General features: G+C 26.7%; 2 protein-coding genes across 12 annotated transcripts in view; both read left to right on the top strand.

Moving 5' to 3' along the window:
- LOC127289356 (28S ribosomal protein S31, mitochondrial) overlaps nt 1-20221 on the top strand; it is a 271935-nt gene that overhangs the window by 59506 nt on the left and 192208 nt on the right. The gene's annotated exons all lie outside the window — the stretch shown is intronic.
- The window catches only part of LOC127289355 (RNA-binding protein Musashi homolog Rbp6), a 999297-nt gene that overhangs the window by 926708 nt on the left and 52368 nt on the right, over nt 1-20221 (top strand). For all 11 annotated transcript variants that reach the window (XM_051317240.1, XM_051317237.1, XM_051317245.1 and 8 more), the window contains 3 exons: nt 563-647; nt 9523-9555; nt 10685-10768. In XM_051317240.1, the coding sequence (XP_051173197.1) occupies nt 563-647; nt 9523-9555; nt 10685-10768 (202 nt within the window). The remainder of the gene's footprint in view (nt 1-562; nt 648-9522; nt 9556-10684; nt 10769-20221) is intronic.

Genomic DNA, 20221 nt, shown 5'->3' with positions numbered 1-20221 from the left:
TTTTACAGAATTACCGTAAATCAGAGTTAACACATTCCCTAATTCGCATATGACAAAAATCCCATTTGGCCTAAAATTAGGCAAAATGTTAATAGTGACGAGCCTAATTTTAGGCCAAATGAACATTCGGCTTAATGGGATTTCGAGGTAAGTAAATGAACATTAGAATAATTTGGATGCAGTTTATATGCCAATTAGGTAAAAATTTAATACTGTTAAATATATTAATTCGAGACAATGGTATTAATAACAAATGAGATTTCGATTAAATAACATATCTGAATAAAAAAAAATTAGAGCGAATTAATCATCGATAAAACGAAAATTAGTTTAAAAAATATAGTAATAAAACTAATATAATTTATGGCAACTAGTGATTCGGCTAACAATAAGTGAATTTTGATTAATTGTCATTTTAGATCAAATAGGATTTGTGGAAGATTCATGCGTCCCATTGAATAGGTCGCATCCACAATCTCGTTCATATTACATTCGTTTAGAAATTATTTTCTAAATTTAAATTTATTAAAAAAGTTATTTATTGATAAACCATGTGTTTCAGGTCGAATGCAAGAAGGCACAACCAAAGGAAGTGATGCTTCCAGCGAATCTGGCGAAGACGCGGGCGGCTGGCAGAGGTGCATACGGTGAGTTGGTGATGGTCGCGACACCCCCCACCACTTATCGTTACGCGCCGTATCCCCTTCCATCTGCAGCGGCGGCTGCACATGCAGCTGCAGCCGCTAGCGCAGCTACCCCCCACCACTTGCTCACTCCGATAGTCGCTGCTACACCGTCCGCTGCAGCAACCTATCAATATGGTGCTGCACCGGCGGCCGCTGCTGTTTACGACGTGAAACGAGCTCTCGCTGCTGCAGCTGCGGCTTATCGACCTCATCCTGCCGCCGCAGCTGCAGCCGCTGCCACTCGAGCTGCCACCCTCACCTATTCAATGAGTGATCTCTTAGGTGTTCAAGGTTTAGACATGGGAGCAGTTTATCATCCAATACCCACCATTGGACTATGACCAACGATTCTTGCACCATTGTCACGACCTCAGTAGAGGCAATTTTTTTTTTCTTTCATCACCAAAAGATATTTAGTAATTTACTATATTATTTTAATTTAGTCTTTATTCAGAAAATTTTGTGAATTTTAGAAGCTTAAAAAAATTGTTTTTTCCTAAAATTACTATTTTTATTTTTGCTTTTATTTTTTCTAATTATTTTTATTTGTGAATTTAAATATTCTAAACTGATTTATTTCCAAATTCATATAACTAAAGAAACTGAAAAAAGTTTAGGTAATATTGGAGACGCATGAAAAGAATAACGAAAATAAAATGACGCGGCGCACACCCAGAGAAATGATTTATTTGACTTAAATAAAAAAAGATATTTGTCTCAGAGCCTACTAAACTTTTATTTAAATTCGTATATTTAAATTAAATATATTTTTTATTTGATTTAAATAAATTTCTTATTTGTTACAAATATATTTATATTTAGGACAAATAAAAAAAATTGTTAATGTCAATAAATAATGCGGTAATGCCTCCTGCAGTACGCAGGCGCGAAATCTGATTGAAATACGTGACAGACAGATGAAAATCACGTTTGTCTCAAAACTAATATATTCAAAATCACTTCAAAATAATTCGAATTAAACGAAACAAAAATTAATGTGAGATTTATCAAAAGAATTGTTATGACGAATGCATAGAAAAAAAAAATTTACAGGAATTTTCATTCCATATGCAAATTACACTTTTGAGGTTATGTTCTTCGACAAAATAAATAAAAACTTTTTCAAAAAAAAAATAATATATGATTAATATTCAATTAATTTTTCCATTAAATTTAAAAAATTGTTAACCAAGTTTCTATTGTGTTTATCAATTTAAAAATATAAAAAATACTGAAAGTTACGAATGCCTCGTGTTAAAATCGTGTTTGAACAGACGACTGCACGATAAATTCACACCATCGCATCGCGGCGGAGATCTGCAGACGATATACAGTGAAGCGAGTTGCGCAGGCGTGCATTTTTGCACCAAATATACTTATATTTGAATCAAATATTCATTTATTTCTTACAAATAAACATTTTGTATTAAATGCAAATAATTTTATATATTTCTGAGAATAAACCATGCAAATATTTCGATTAAATATCAGTTTATTTCTTTTAAATAAAAAAATTTATTTGTAACAAATAAAAATATTTTAAATATACATTTTTAGTTAAAATAAATATATCATTTCTCTGGGTGCACTTATTGTTTTCTCGTTTTTCTTTTTCTTTCTATTTTCTCAAGTGAAAGTAATAATACTTGTGTGAAAATTGAATTTGAGACAAATGAGAACGAAAGACATATCTCGTGAAGTGCAATCTCTATAGAGTAGCTAATTCTTTCATTTTATTCGGATTAGGAACATGAAATCAAATTCTAACGAGACTGTTCGATCAGCTCTGTTCAGGAACACTGTGATCGTAGTAAAAAAAAAAAGAAAGAAAAATCTTACGAAATTATAGTTTAGATGTCAAGTATTATAGTCTCTATCACTCGAATAATAAAAAAAGAAAAGTAGTAGTTACCAAATGGGGCCTCATTTTAATTAGTCAGAATTTAGCGACTGAGGAACAATTATTACGTACATCAAAAAGACTGGTAGTGAATTGTAGAAAGTAGATACAAAAACAAAAAAATATTAGGACAATAAAAAAAAATGTTAAAAAGAAAATACATTCTGACAAGAAGCGCTCAATGGTGATTAGTCAATAGCCCGTACGAATTTCCAGTTGCGCGCGCAACGAGGAGTGGGGATAGCGTTCACTGCGTTTGGTTACATCTAAAATGTTGCGTGCGCAATATTTTTTAACTCAATTTATTGTTAGTGAAAACTCTCAAAAAAATAACAAAAATTAATATTTACAGAAAAAAAATAATGTGTGATTTAAAAAAGTAAAATATAAAATTGAACTAGATCTCGTTAACAAATGAAACAAAATTTTTTTTTTTTTAGAAAAAATTCTAAAATGATTTATTATTGACTGTGGTGGGTTTAAAGTAACTTTTTAAGTTTCACGTTAATTCCTTATAATTGTCATTAGAAGAATTTGAGACACTAATTGATTTGTGATGGGGGGGAAAAAAAAAGTAAAAGCATTATATTGTTGTAAAAGATGTAGCTGATTCATTTTCGAGGGCAGATTACCAGCTGTATCGTATAATTAAGTTGCAGCGTCTATCACACTTACCGCTAAAAGCACTTCAATTAAAATCCCGAGGAACTTAATGCCGTCAGCTGTTCAAGAACTCGAAAGCCCTCAATCCTGACCTATCGTATAATTTCAAAGCAACTACATTCCCTTCAATTCCCATAATGCAAAATATATAAACACTTGAATTTTTCTTTTTTAAATCCATATCGTACGGGCACTTATAAAGTCAATTCCGTAGTAGATCATATAAAAAGAAAAATAAATTAAAAATATTGTAGCAATTGGATATGTAGTGTCAAATAAATTTATTTTCGACATTGAAAATTTACTTACTGCGCATAATCTGCGAACTTTAGCTATGAAATATAATATATATATAAATATAATTAGTTTGAATTCACAGAAAAAACGTGGACTCATTTTTTGTTTGAAACTCATTTTGAGATGGATTATCAAATTGAGTAAACGGCAACTTCAAGTTACTTAAAATAATACTCTGGGGATAAAACGTGCTGCGCCATCTCTGAGGAGGAAGGGAATTTAAAATTATAAACATAACCTCTTTGAAGTGACACAAATATTTATATGTAAATTCAAAGAATTTAATTACTTTTTAATTAATTAAAATAGCAATGATTTGATTAAATTAAAATAAATAATAAACATAATAATATATTACCATCCTAAGCAGCTTTGAAAAAATAATGGTTTATTATTTTTTAATGTAAAAGATCGTTTGTTATTATGTTTAAAAAATTAAGTAAGAAATAAATATTTATGTTTCTAAATGATAAAAATTAATTAAATTTAAATATTTTTATTTAATTGAATTGTTTTTTTTTTTATATAAAATTTAATATTTTGTTTGCAAAATACGGTTTTTATTTATTTTTTTTTTAAGTTTCTTTTGGTAATAAAAGTTATATATTTCTAAATTTGCGTGTAGAATGAAATTTTTATAACTTTTAGAAACAAAAATTTTTTAAAATGATTAATTAAATTTTAATTGTTTTTAATGATAACACTGAAATATTTAATTTTTTGTTTTTATAACTTTTCAAATTTAGCGTTAAGTTTTTCCACAGTGGCGCCATTAATTCTAACAAGTCCCACGCTACCCAGATAATACGTAAACTTGCAGCAACCTTGCCGCGCAATATTGCCAACATTGTACGGCAAACTTACCGCAAGCTTACTGCAAGTTTACATGCTATCTGGATATCAGATTGGCAACAGTAAAATATAAAAAGATATTTATAACCTAAAAATTGTTTGCCTTTTATTGCATAATTATAAAAAGAAGTAACGTAAAATAAATATTTTATTGCATCTGTGTGTGTGTGTGTGTTAATCAAATAAAAAAAATGAGACCAGGTTTTTTCTGTGAAATGTAGTGATGAAAGAATTGAAAAAACTTAGAATTGAAAAAACGTGGCCTCACTTTTATTTCTAATTTAATTTCAAACAACGAACAACATTTATTATTGAAAAATGTCAATTTTTGTGTATTTAATAGAAAATTATTATTTAAAGAGTAGAAAATATTCGAGTGGGTCTCGGTTAAAAAAAAGCGCGTCGTAAACGTATCGTACATTCCATCTGTGGCGGCTCGCTGTGATTTTCTTTCGGAGAATAAAAAAAAAAAAAAAAATGATCTTGTATCAAGACAAATAATTTATCCGAAATTACAAAAATTATTATTATTAGAGTGGGTTACTATCGGAGTTTACAGCAGGTGGTGTAGCAGACTTCTCATACCCGTCGCGCCTTTTGAGATATTTTTCGCTATAACTTCATGAAATTTCATAATAAAAGAAGTATTCTATATAACAAAAGAAAAAAAAAAGTATACAAAATGAAACGCGATTATTTATCCGTACAAAATAAATAAATATATTATATATACACACACAAAGTATTATGTATTACATATATATAATTCAGAATTAGAGACCAAATTAGCGTTCAGTAAAAAAAAAAATTCGATTATTGTATCTCAATACGCGTTTACATTCATATAGTAATTTAAAAAAAACGACGCTACTTTGAGCTCTCTTTAAAGTTCCATGAAAAAAAAAATATATATATATATGTAATATACTAATACATAAATATGTAAATCTATATATTGAAAAAAAATTACTCGAGTGACTTTTCTGATTATTAAAAAAAAGTGTTCAGAAAAGTTGATCCTCGTTTGTATTTGAAAAACAAAATCATTCTAAATAACGGCTGAAAAATTGTTTTGTACCTTTTACCTATATTACAACGCCATAGTATTTGATATTAACATATATATTATATATATATTGATATTGATATATTTTATGAAAATCATTATTATCAGCATTATTATATCTAATTAGTTTTTTGTAATAGATAATTATTCGTACATATCGAAAAGCATATTTCTTAGGTAAAAAAAATAGGTGAAACACTATCGTCTCACACCTTTAGTATTTATACATTTATTATACATATATATATATATATATTGATACCTAGACGATCTAGGATCCATTAGTTAGAGCGAATAATTTTTTGGCGAACAGTATATACGTTCCTATTCTTATTATTATTATTATTATTATTATTATTGGAATTTCTAGAGAATTAGATTTTTGAGAAGCCGTTATTAATAATTTTAGCTTAGAATATGTTTTAGGTATATTTCTTTGTGGAAGAAAAAAAGTGTTTTCACTCGATTATATATATATTATATATATATATAGAGATAGAAAAAGAGGGAGAGACTTTTTTTTTTATTATCGAGATTCTCTTGTCAAGAGAACGTCTAACGAGTCGCAAAACCCAAGAGGTCATTACTGTTGAGATTCAAAGTTTTACGTCGATACGACTTTCGTCTCGTTAGCCGACCTCGAGAGATGCTCTCTAAGATGCGCAAAAAAAAAAAAAAACTTCGTCCTAGTTATATATAAAATAACTATTAATCAGACACTATAAAAATTAGAGGTGGGGGATTTTCATAAAAATGTTTAAGCAAAATTTTTTAAAAAAAAGGGGGAATGAATTTTTGAGTTAGAAATTCTTTTTTCCAAATTTAAATACATAATGAAAATTTTTTTCAAAAAAATTGAGACGAAATTTTTCTTTCGCATATATATGAGATCTACGAAATTAATGTCTTCCACCGAGAAAGTAATAAATGAGCGGCTGTATCAGAACCTATACTATATATATATACATTATTATAATTAATATACTTAACAAGCTACGTAATATTTATATATACATATATAAATTTATACCTGCTGCAGGTATACACTAAATACATAATATCTATTCGTATATACCTATATCTACCTACCTATACCTACCTATATACTTGTCATAGAACTTAACACTTCTAAGCTATAGCATCATACCTTATTATTAATCCGTGAGACGTGTGTCCTAGAAAGTACGTACTTTGCCCGAGAGGCGCAACACTGTCAGTTTCGTAAGTAGACCAGACCTTAACATGAGGTTTTTTTTTTTCTTTTTTTTTTTTTGTTGAATCTGTAATGCTTTTTTGGGCTTGATTTTGATTCCACCGGATGCCATATCTACTGAATCTCTTCTATAATGAAAAAAAAATTCAATTTTCTTTTAATAAAATTATAATTTCTTAATTAAAATTATTTAAACTGATTCGATTATAAAATTATAAAAAAAAGTACTTTCATGTAAAGTTACATATATTTAATTTTCATGTTTGCATAGATTTGCGATTCTTAAACTAGAAATAAAAGAATAAAAAATCCAGAGAATTGAATAGAAAAACAAAAATTTTTTTATATATAAATATAAGAAATAATTATTTGAATAAAAATGAAGAGATTCAGTAAGAAACTAAAAAAAAATTTTTTTTTTTAAAAGCTTCCAAAAAATAATCAAAGACAGCGAAAAAATGTCAATATGAATTCAAGTTGCCAAAAGTTTCTCAACGAAGTGCTAAATGTTATCGTTGTACCGTCTATATTGCGTATATGAAACGTCGATTCTTCATATTCTAAGAAAGTAATTAATAAAAAAAAAAAAAAAAGAAAATGCCAATTATGCGCAAATTAACAACATGCAATATAAATAATTCATATCTGAATGTATAATAATGAAAAATACAATTATAATATTTATGCAATATAATCAATATAATTTATTGATTATAATACAATTAATTTACAAAAAAAAATAATATAAGTTAAATATTATAGTTATAAAAATAATTAAAATATATTATAATAAATACATAATGAACATATAATAATATACGTACGATAAAACGAAATATAAAATATTATATACAGTATTATATACAGTAACTATATTTGAGATGCATTTAATAAACATGAAAAAAAAAATGTTGGAAAAAACAAGAAACTATTGTTGTTATTACTGCTGTCAATTTTTTTTTTGTGCGAAAATCAATTTTTAATGAAAAAAAAAAGAAACTGAGGTTTTCCTTGACGTAATCAAAACCAGCCCGGTAGAGAATTAGGTACGGAATCACTAATACTTTTAATATGTATCAGTGTATCTTATATTATTATAGAATAAATGCTCTATCATAAATAATCTGCGTATATTGTGAAAACAATATCAATATGGATTCTAGAATAGTGAGCTAGTAGAGTAGATTGTGGTCGGTGTTTTTTTAAATATTGTATATCGTCAATATATATATGTCGTAGTGATGTTGGCACATTTCTTCATAAACATAATTATAAAAAAAAAAATTATTATTAAAAAAAATTACAAAAACTAATTATTAAAAACAATTATGAAGTAAATTAACAAAAATGAGAAATTAAAAAAATATTCAGAATTTTTAATGAAGGAGCATCGCTACTACAATTGAGAACGCTGCGCGTGATGCATCAAGTTACACTGCGCGAGAAGAGAGGGAAACAACTACTTCATCGAACAGCAATAAATGAAAAAAAAAAAAAAAATACTTTCTACATTTTCACAAATACTCCTTTTTAAAAATTCTGAAATGTTTTTTTTTTCTTTTACAAAAATTCGAAAAAAAATAAAATCGATATAAAATGTTTATGAAAATATTTGTTGACTTTAGTCGATATTCTAATAAGCTACATAGTGAACCTAGAAGATCGGTAACTCTAACTAACTAATACCTTTAAAGGCTAAAATAACCATAGTTCATAGGAAGGTTTATTTTGTCGTAGATTGTAATATATACCTCGGTCGCGCGTAGTTAATTATTATTTAGAACCTATTATTATACAAGAAATTAGTCGATGCGTTAGTCAAGCGACATAGTCAAATTCTTAGTTGTGTGGTCTTTTTTAAATTAGTGTCAAATTATGAAATTTCATGGTTGTCTCTCTATCTCTTTTTTTTCATTTCTTCTTCATTTTTTTTCTCTCTCTTTTTCTCTTTACTATTTTTCTCTTGCTCTTTCTTTCTAACCTAGACGCTTTTAATCCATTTTTAATAAAAAAAAAAAAAGTTTCATTTTACTTTAATTTCACTTTGTTTGAACCTAGACACGTTTCCCAGTTATTTTTTCGAATTTCTGCAAGTGTTTAAAAAAATTCGTTCACGCATACCCAAGAAACACGTAATATATCCTCAATATCAAGGTAATATTACCGGGAATATTACTGTAATATTAACGGTAATATTACAGTAATATTACAGACTGATTTGAGTTATTCATAAAGCATAAAAAACGTAAATATATTATAAGTCAATTTGGCTTGTTGGTAAAACTCTGGACTCGTGTGCTTTGAGTTCGGGGTTCGATTCCCTCGATGGGTAGATTTTTTTCGTAAAGAAATGTTCCCATAATATTACTGTAATATTCTCTTGTAATATTACCTTAATATTACAGTATAATATTACTGCAATATTACTGTAATATTACCTTAATATTAGCGCGTAATATTACAGTAACATTACCGGTAATATTACCTTGAGGCGGACATTTTAAGATCACTGTAAGATTACTGTAATATTACAACGTTATATTACGAATCTTACATGTAATATTACCTTGATATTGAGGTTATATTACGTGCTTCTTGAGTAATTTTATATAATATATATATATATATATATAAAAAATTTACTTTTCTCTCAACATTTGCAGAAGTATCGACTGCACAGACTGGTGAAAATCCTGATTGAAATACACTATGAGCTTTACTTTTATTTTTATGATATATAATAAATAAAAAAAAAAAACATAATAAATCATTCAAACAAATTTTTTTTTTTTAAAAAAGTTGTCATTTAGATGATGTTATTAATTGAGTTTGTTTTTCCTTGTAGATTTTATGTGGTCCCTGGGAGCATTACCTGATGGTGAGTAATTTATTTTTATTAAAAATATAAAATTTTATTTTTATATTGTCAAACTTACATAGAAAATCAGGTATTTATTTAGATTGTTAATATAATAATGAATATGGAGACTGGTAAAGTATATATATACAAATGATTATATTAATTCTTTTGCAGATCGAGGGAGTTTTTTACTCCCTCCTTTAGTGGAATATATTATGTTCTCTAAATTCCAATTAGTGAGAATTCGTTTACTATTTTAAATTAGTGAAAATTTCAACTCATTTTTTAGTTATTTCTCACTAATTAGTGAAAGAAGCAAAAAATTATAGGTTATGTTTTGTGTATTTTCATGCGCCAAACATAAAAAACCTAACCTACAATTTTTTGCTTCATAAATCTGTTTTTCCGAACGAGTCGCATGTATTTGTTCCCTCAGAGGGGATAAAAAAGTACCTCGATTTGGAATCAACAAAATTATATACAGAGAATATTTGATTCATATATAGGTGATTTTTCAAAAAAACGTAATTTTCGAGGGAGAATATTGTTTAACTGGAAATTCGATTTCTTTTATCAATTAATATTTGAAGATTCTAGGTCAATTTTTCTTTTATCAATTTCAATTTTTTAAATTATGAGTTTTCTACGAAAATTGAGGTTAAGGAGGTTCTCTACCTACATTGCTAGTCAAAACAATCATCATTTAAGTTTTCATTTTTTTCACGTAGCCTAACGCTTGGCAACGTTGGATTTATACTCCCCCCGTTCCGTTTCGTGTCGTCTGCAAATTTTTTACATTTTTTTAATTAAACATGAACTAAGAAAGAGTAGTACAGAGAACTTCCTCGTCCTCTAACAAAACTGACTCTGCGCAACTTTGTTCACAGATGGCGCCACTAAACGCCCGCGTAAATTTAAATGTAACATTAGCCTCTATGAAAAAACGAACACCTTTATATAGGTTAAACTATAAGAATATTATTGATTAATTTAAAATAGCTATCATTAAGCCCTCTTTTTGAAGAATCACCTATGTAAAAAATTTTTAATAAGACAAAAATAATAAATAATACATAATTGTATATTTGGTAAAATTCAAATTATCTTTTTTTTTTTTTTTTTAATAAAAAAAATGTTATGTTCACAGGTTTCCCAGCGGCGGCGTACGCGGCATACGCGGCAGGCCGCGGTTATTCTGGGTACCCTAGTTTCGGACTACCCTACCCGACAGGTAATCATCTTAGTCTTAACCACCATAATACGGCCCACATTGCGCCCCTTAACCTAAACTTGAGTCATATACAAGCGCCGCCCACACCACATCACAATCCCCCAACCCCAACAGCTCTTTTCTACCATCCTAATTTGGACCTCTACAATGCCATGCCTCTGTGAACTAACTTACTTGTACTTCCCGCGCACTCTAACCCATTGCCACTTACTAACTCTGCTGGAACCCGCAGATGAAGTTTAGGTACAAAAAAAAACGAATACAATGAACTTTACAAATAATCAGGGAAAAACAGAAAGTTAAGAATCGTATTTTTCCTCTACCGTCAAGAAACTTCAAAAAAAAAAAAAAAAAAAAAAAACAAAGATTTAATAAATCTCTACTATACGATTCTTTGTGATGTTCATTTAATTTCGTAAATTAATATGTGTGAAAATTCATATACAAAAAAAGTATTAAAAATCTTTATGTAATTTTAAGCATAAAACATTCCTTAGGATAAACGATTTTCAAGGGGTATGAAATATTCGACTATTATGAAAATAGTTGATTTTTCAGTGTAAGTCATAACTACAATTGTACAAAAAAAAAAAAAATATCGTTAATTATTTATTAACTAATAAGATCGAGAATATTAATTATTTAATTATAAGTGAAAAAACAATGGATTCCCATTATACTGCACCTAAGAACAAATTTAAAAAAATAAAATCATTTTTCCGATTAGGATATATATATATATACTATAAAAATATTCACTAAATTAAGAAAAACGATGTTATTTCCAATGATTGTCGATAAAATAAATATTTCCACGACAATTTTAATGAAGATATTATTGCCAAATAATATAATGAATAAAAATGATAATACCACTATAAGAATATACTAAAAATTAAAAAACATACAAGAATATAAAAGATCTCGTGCGTGTATGTTAAAATTTGTACATATATATTTGAGTCAAAAATTACGTTTTATTATTAAAAAATAATTAATTTCTTATAATGTCAATTTTTAGAAAAAATTCACTTTATTTCATTAACTAATTATTTTGTTATACAAAAATATATTTCTTAAATTAAAATTCGATTTTTAAAAATCTGTTATAAATATAATATTTGCGCACCTGAAAATAGTTTGGCATTTCAATTCTAATAATTTTTAATCATTTTACAATTTAAGGATTCAATTTGTAATTATTTTTGGATTATAGATTAGATATTTAGAACACACTGAAAATGTGTTAAATTCGCATCCAAAATAGAATATATATTCTCGTGTGGTTTGAAAATGAAAACGCGCGCGCGCGCAGGCAATATACAAAGTTGGTTTTGCATCGACCGCTAAAATCCGATGAGAAACGTCCACTTTCGCAGAATCTGATCGGATTTTCAGAGGATTTACATTTCGGTTCGTATTATAGACAAAATCAACTCTCTTTTCCTTATATTTGAACGGGACCACAAACTCGGTCATGTGACTCGCGATTTTCTGTAAATATCACACGAGAGCCCACGCGAGTCGGATTATAATATTTCACACGGCGTTTATAGTGAATTTTTCTTATTAAATAATTTTTAATTGAATTTTTTTTTTTAAATTAATAAATTTGAAATAACGAGATTTTTTAATCGAAATTTTTAGAACTGTTATTTAACTCGAGTTTTTACTTATGTTATTATAAAGATCGTTTCAAATTAACACAAAACTAGACAAAATTTTTTCGAAAATCGTCAGAATCATAAATAAACCACATAAAAGAAAGAGAAAAGGAATTTAAAAAAAATTATTTAAATGTCAATTTTCTTTGTGGATAAATAAATATCTATTTTCAAAACACAACTTTTTAATAGAAGAATTATTATTTTTCAGTTAATTTCAAATAAAATTAGATAATTATTTGGCATTCTCTCAATTTAAATTAGTGAGAATTCGTTTCCTTGATTCAAATTAGTAGAAATTTTCACTAATTTTTAGTAAAATTATATTAAATTTAGAGGGCGTATGAATTTCCCATAAAAATTATTAATTACAATTTTTATTTTACAGAATTTTATTAAATATAATAATAATAATTATTTTTTATCATTTTTTTTTATTAATATTTAACAGTATTTCTTTTTAAATTAATTTTTACTTAACAAACTTTTAAGGTACCGAATTTTTCTTTACCAACTTTTTTTAAAAATAATTTTTATTTAACCAAACATTAATTTAGCGCAGAATTAATTCATTAATTCAAGAGAATTTTAAATGATTTGAATTTTAGAATTGAAGAATATTCAATTCATCGAATTTTATTTGCACGAATTGTTATTTGACAGAATTCTGAAATCGACGAATTTGTCCGAAATTGCAAATGTCCAAACAAACAATCGACAGAAATATTTAGGCGCGTATTTCAAAATTAACCAATTGGAAATTATCAAGAAAATTGTTATTGATTAATATTAAAAATTTTGCGCCAAAATTTTTCTGTCAATTGTTTGTTCGGTCATTTGCAATTTCGGACAAATGAAGATTCGGTGAATTGAAAATTCTGTCATTATACTAAATTAATATTCGATTAAATAAAAAAATTTTTTAAATAAAAAATTGATAAAGAAAAAATTCTCTCAAACTAATGATTTTTGTAGGAAATTCATGCCCTCCAAGTTAGGTAATATTTTTTTTTACTATATAGTTTTAGTGAAAAAAGACTACAAATTAGTAGAATTGTTTACTAATTAAAATTTTAAATTAAAAATTTTTAAATTTTCACTAATTCAAATTTAGAGTACACTTTTTTTCGAAAATAATAAATTTAATAGTGAAGTGGGAGCTTTATGTACGGAAAAAAAAACAATAATTATGTTGAAAGTTGAAAAAGCTATTCTGGATTTCGCTTTTGACGCGAATCGTTAATTTGAGTCGATGTCACAATGGTTTTTGATATAGCAACTTTGCGAGCGTCTATTTTTTAATATCCGTTGAACTGTAGAAAGATCTTTATTAACGCCTCCCCCTCCCAAAACCCCTTTGTGCGAAAAGACAAATAGCAAATGGGTGACCACCGAGGGAGTAGCAATTCCTTCGATGCTTTACCAATCCCTCCCCTCTATTTCGTTTTTCATCATCCTTGCCTCCAATTCACCTCTCCTTCATATTATTTGAACATATCTGTTTTGCTCTCTTGTTTTCGTTTCTTTTTTTTTTTTTAATTTCTCTTCATTTGCCTTCGTTAGAATTTATTTTAATCAAAAGAGAAAAAAATCGAAATTATGCAATTAAATTTGAAAAATTTGAAATTATTTGTTATAAAAATTAAACAAATCAGGAGGAATTTTTTTATTTTTAATAATTAGTGAAGGAGAAAAAAAATTACGTCTATTGAAATTAAGAACAAGAGAAAGAGAGAAATAATAATGAAGAGCGAATGGAAGAGGAGAAACTAATAGAAACACTTAAGCAGTTTTTGATTTAAAATATTAAAAGAGCATGGTAACACAAATATATCAGAAGAAATTGCGAATCGTAAACCTTTTTTTCTTTATATATTATACTTTTATAGAAAATAATTTCCTGTTTGTAACGCGATCGCGCGAATTTCGTCAGGAATGGTAAACGACTCATAAATAATGTATAATGTTTTTCGGACGTTGGCTCGTACCCCCGAAAACAACCAAAAAAAAAAAAAAAAAAAAACCTCATCCCTTGTCTTTTCCCTTCAGATGTGTTTTCATATCTTTAGCTTTTCTCCCTCGTTTTTCTCGCTTCTCAATAATATACTGATTCGAAAATACATTACCCTCCCTATATATATCTCACCACTTGTTATGAATGGTTCACGAGGCATGGCCGTAGAAATTTAGAAGCATCATTTTTTTTTTTCCTTTTTTTTTTACTTTTCTATATTCTTCTCCTTACAGAATTCTCCAATGTCCGAAAAACATTATCGAAAACGGGTATATATTTTTGTCAAATATTGTATAAAATATTTTATAGAAAATTTGTAAAATACAAATTTGTTATTTTAAAGTCTTTTATTTTTTCAAAATTTTAATTTCAACATTTTTAAAAATTCTAATACATAAGATCAAAAATTGAGGGAACAAATATTCATATATAAAATTATTGTTTCGATTTTGAAAGATCGGTAAAAGTTCGAAACACTTTTTATATTTAAAACACTAAAAATAGTGACTAAACACTAAAATTTATTAAACGAAGAATAAAAAGTATATTCAATACTAAAATAACGAATTTGAAATAGAGGAAAATAATCCAAACTTAAGAAACTAAGCAAAAAAAATTTAATGAAGAATTAGAGATCTAAGGGAACAAAAAAAAATTATAGAAATAGCAAAAAAGCTAAAATTATAATCCAAAAATGAAAAAAAGGGTAAGATCGCAATTTCTCTGATATTAATAAACGCTTTTTCCATCACTTAATCGTAGTAAATAGTGTGTAGTGTCTGCAAAATAGCTTCTGTGCAAAAAAAAAATCAACTGTTTTGCCTGTGATTTCGAGAAATGAAAAATTAATAAAAGAGATCAAAAAAAAAATCATAGGAATTTTAGGGAGTTGGTGGTACTTTCAGGTGCATTGGGACTACCGACTCTCACTACCGGAGATACATCTCTTCACAGCTATTCGACAGAATACAGAATCATTCCCGAACAATGAGTTCCAAAAAGAAAAAAAAAAAAAAAAACGCATGTCGTTTACCACGATGAATGCGTATATGTCAATGTGCAATACACAAGCAGACAATGACCAATTATGGTATTTGCAGAACGTGCTGGAGTTATATGGACGGAAAACCCGAAGAAACTCTTGTTTATGAATGACATTTTTATACAAAAAAAAAAAAGAGAAAAAAAGAAGGAAAGGCTTATATCAACTAATTTTTTTTTTCCCGCGCCATTACAGAACAAAGTATATAATATATACGTTCTAAACACCGAAAAAAAGGAAACTAAATATAAGAATATCTTTGCGGATATTTAAGAATATTTACCATCCATTTTATTCTATATAAGAATAAATTATGTACATGGGAAATATTTTTAAATATGCGCCAAGATATTATTAAATTTAGAATTACACTTTTTCGGTGAAAAAGAAAAATAATATACAATTACAATACGTGTATTATAGAGATTAACGATATATGTAATTGTGCATTTGTTGTTCAAAATAAACGTGATTCGAAGAAAATATATTTAATAAATAAACAAAAAAAAACTAAAAATTCGGATTGTATAGAAAAACATAATCTTATTATTTTTATTACTTATTTTTTTTTTTTTTTTTTTTTTTGTTTATTTGTACCAAAGAATACAGCCATTATTGGCACTATATTATGTTTACATTAAATTTATCAATTTAAGAAAAAATACAAAAACTATATAATTTGTAAAAGAAAAAGAAATATACAGTAATGACAAGAAAAGATTAGTTAATGTAAAAATAAAAAAGAAAGAAATAGTTTATAGAACAAAAAAATAAATGATTAAACAAAACGCAAAAAAAAAGTGATCCTATCTTTTCTGTAAGATGTAAGGCGACAATAAATTTAATAAACGCGCTAATATTTGTTGTGAAAAAATCGCATTATTACAAATCACATTCAATTCATTGCACATGAACTTTTTTTTTTTTTTTTACTAATATTTCTCCTGTTTCTAATTTAATAAATTAGAATTGATAAACAATTTTCAAAAGTTATATTAAAATCTTTTTTAAAAAAAGAGTATTTTTATAAAAAGATTATAAAATAAAACTTTTTAATAATATTCTTTTTGATGAAAAAGTCTCTCTCTCATTTGCTAATTTTGAAAATATTGTCACAATATTTATGAGAAAAAAAAAAAAAAAAAAAAAAAAAAAAATTGCAAGAATAATATTTTTGATTTAAAGTTCATATAAGATAATTCTCTGAACTAGAAAGTTGCACTTGGTGAACATACATTTTAGCAGATTCAATATAGCGGATCAAACTTCCTTTCTGTAACGCAGAGTCCTCGTATTTTACAGTAATTACCGTAAAGTGTTACTGTGGGCACTTGTAGTGTAGCGCAATAAATCCTCGGTTACCGCTAGCTATAGTATAGAACGCAGTGGTTTTATTGTGAAGCTCTACTTTTGCTCTATATATATATATAGTGGTCTCCTCGTTTTGCAATATCCCACACAGTCTTTGCATTTTTATTTCTTTTTTTTTTTAATATAATCCTTTTTTACGCGCAACTCGATTTGATGAAGCAGTTCGTATATGCTTAATTTGTCAGTTTAAATACGGCCGACAAATTTTCATACATATTCATTTGTTTTATTTAGTTCTTTATGGATTTTTCTTATTTCCCGTTAAAATTCATTTTCACTTTTATGTATACTTAAATTTTTGTTTTTTTTTTTAGTTTAAACAGTTTGCAAAACTCGAAATATATTAGAGATGATATTTTAAAATGTGTATGAAAAACAGAAATTTTTTGCATTTAGAGATTAAGAAAATCAAAACACTTTGCACAACAATTAGAAACAAATTGACTGCAATGGGAAATTTTTTTTTTTTTACTAGTAAAGCTCGAACGTAAATGTATAACTGAAGTAGTTTTTTACCCTAAGATTCAATTTAAGATAAAAAGTAATTATTTACGTAAATTATACGCTTTACAAAAATCAATTGTCAGATAACATTGAATTATTACCCAGATAGTACGTAAGCTTGCAGCAACCTTACGGCAAGCTTGCCGCGCAATATTGCCAATCTTGCCGCAAGCTTCAAATATCCCACCTGACACAAGCTTGCATGGTAAGCTTACTGAAAGATTGCAGTGTAAGATTACTGAAAGATTGCAGTGTAAGATTACAGCAAGGTTGCGGTGTAAGGTTACTTTAGGACTTTACAATAAGATTATTGCAAGATTTCTCAGTAAGCTTGCATGGTAAGCTTGTAGCAAGGTTGGTGCAAGGTTGCCAAATAATCTTACGTTGAACCTAAAAATTTTTTTTTTAATTTTTCGTCTAATTTATATATTTTTATTATATAAATTTTATTATATAAATTAAACGAAACATTTGAAAAAAAAATTTTTTTTTTAGTTTCACAGTAAGGCTATTTGGCAATCTTGCACTAACCTTGCTACAAGCTTACCGTGCAAGTTTACTGAGCAATTTTGCGATAATCTTATTGTGCAATCTTTCAGTAAGCTTACCATGCAAGCTTGGGTCAGATGGGACATTTAAAGCTTACGTGTAGGGTACCGCCATGACAGTTCAGCTGAAAGACAGAGCCAGAGACGTAATTTGAAATTTCTCTGCGGGTAGTTTTCTACCCCAGTGGTTAATTTTTAAAAATTGTATTTTTTTTTACTATATGAAAGTTTTAATTAGTTTATTTTTTTTTTTTAGGTAAAGAAAAAAAAACCTTTTGTTATTTCATATCTTTTATGTCATTCTATGTTGTTGCTATCTCTGATTACATTCTTATTATCCTTGTATATATATATACTTTTTTTTCGAGTCCTTTCTCTTCCTTTATCCTTGTTTGTATATAAGAAGAATAGAATTGTAAATATTAGTATCGCGACGCTGGAGACGAAAACTATATGTAACTTTAAATACGAGTCCCTCGAGCGTTTTCCGCGTCACTGTCGAGGATTTACGATACGAGGTAAGCAAAATACGGCGATATCCGAGCACACGCTGATACATGTGCATAGATACAATTACGTGTGTGAAAAAAAGCTTGAGGTATTTTGTTTGCTAGTCTGCTCGAAAGTTTCAAATCAGAAGAGATTTAAAAACTTTTTAATATTGAAAAAACTTTTCTTTTTTTTTTTTTTTTTTTTTTTAAGAAAATTATCCAAACATTTTTTATGAAAACATTATTTCTTTTTGATAAAATTTCTCTCAATTTTTTTCACAAATATTTTACAAATTTAGTTACATCTAAAGAAAGTGGTATAACATGCAAAATTATTTAAATAAAGCGCGAATTATATCAAAAGTTATAATGAATTATTAATAGACATAAATAATATATAATAATTGAACCTTAATATATATATATATATTAAAAAATAAGTTGTGAAATTTGGATATATATAAATCTGTGTATAAGAATAATTTATGAATGCGGCATAAAAAGTAATTTATGAAAACTACAATTAAAATTAATTTATAGCAGTTGCAAATAAAGCCGCAAAAAATGAAACTAAAAGCTACATATGAAAATAAATTATAGAAGCTATACTTCTACTTAAAAATTGATGAAAGCGTTTAAAAAAAAAAAAAAAAAAAAAAATGATATGTGATCGTAAGTGTAAAAATATATATTGAAGTATGTCAATGTTATTTGTTAATAAGAAAGGTGCGTCTCTGTCACTATTTTTATCTTTTTTTTTTTCAATAATCTTCGATTGCCACTGATACTATATATACATATACACAATCTTAACTTATATTCATACTTTCTTTAAGAAATAAATTTCAAACAATCCGTCTTTTTTATAAAAATAAAATTTCATTTTGTGATCGCGTAATTTTAATATATTAAACTAATGCACATAAAACGATTCCTAAAATCTATATCAGTTATATTAAGGTTTTTAATTATTGAATATTTTTACTAAACTTATTTATTTAAAAGAAAAAAAATATTCTAAAATTATATACATGAAAATTTATGCTCAAAGTGTGTTATTTATAAATGAAAGTGTATTAGTTATGGCAGTAAATAATTATTGCATTACTATATTAAAATCGATTTATTTAAATTGTTTTTTTTTTTAGATAAATTAATAAGAAAAATTTTTTGAAAATGAAATATTCATTTAATATTTGAACATTGATTTAATAAAAAGTCTACTGTTTAGTGAATTAATTAAAAAATGTTAATATTATAAATTAATTCGATAAAATATGAAATATTTTAATTAATATTGGAAATAATTTTTTTTTAAAACTTTTTTATGTAAATGTAAACAAATTTTTTTGAGCTACATTATGTGTGTAGGTTGTTGAGTTTAAAAAAATATTTATACTCTTATAATTATCAGAAATTATTATTTAATTTAATTACAATAGTTTCATAGTCCTCAAAACCTTAGTTTTTACTATTTTCAATTTTAAAGTTAAGGTAGTTCACCTCACGGGAAATTGCATATATAGTATTATTAAAATAATATACAACGCTATTTAATTTAATACCAAATTGTATTTAAAATAAAAAAAATAGTGTTATGTTTTATTTTAATAATTTACACAGTCTTTGCCCAAAAGACAGAGTTGCAATGAAAATGTTGATATGAAAAATGTGTACATAGATAGAAATACATAAAAACAAAATACAAAAATAGAAAATTTTTTTTATCCTTTAAAAAATCATTAAAAAAGCGTCCAACATAAATTTTTTTGTCATGGACTGTCACAGGCAAACTACTTTAACCGTATAACGTTAAATT

The sequence above is a fragment of the Leptopilina boulardi genome, unplaced genomic scaffold, assembly GCF_019393585.1.
Source record: "Leptopilina boulardi isolate dan_hultmark-lab unplaced genomic scaffold, ZJU_Lbou_2.1 LbouV2_408, whole genome shotgun sequence".
In the NCBI taxonomy this organism is placed as follows: domain Eukaryota; kingdom Metazoa; phylum Arthropoda; class Insecta; order Hymenoptera; family Figitidae; genus Leptopilina; species Leptopilina boulardi.
This window is presented reverse-complemented; position numbering and strand designations above follow the sequence as displayed.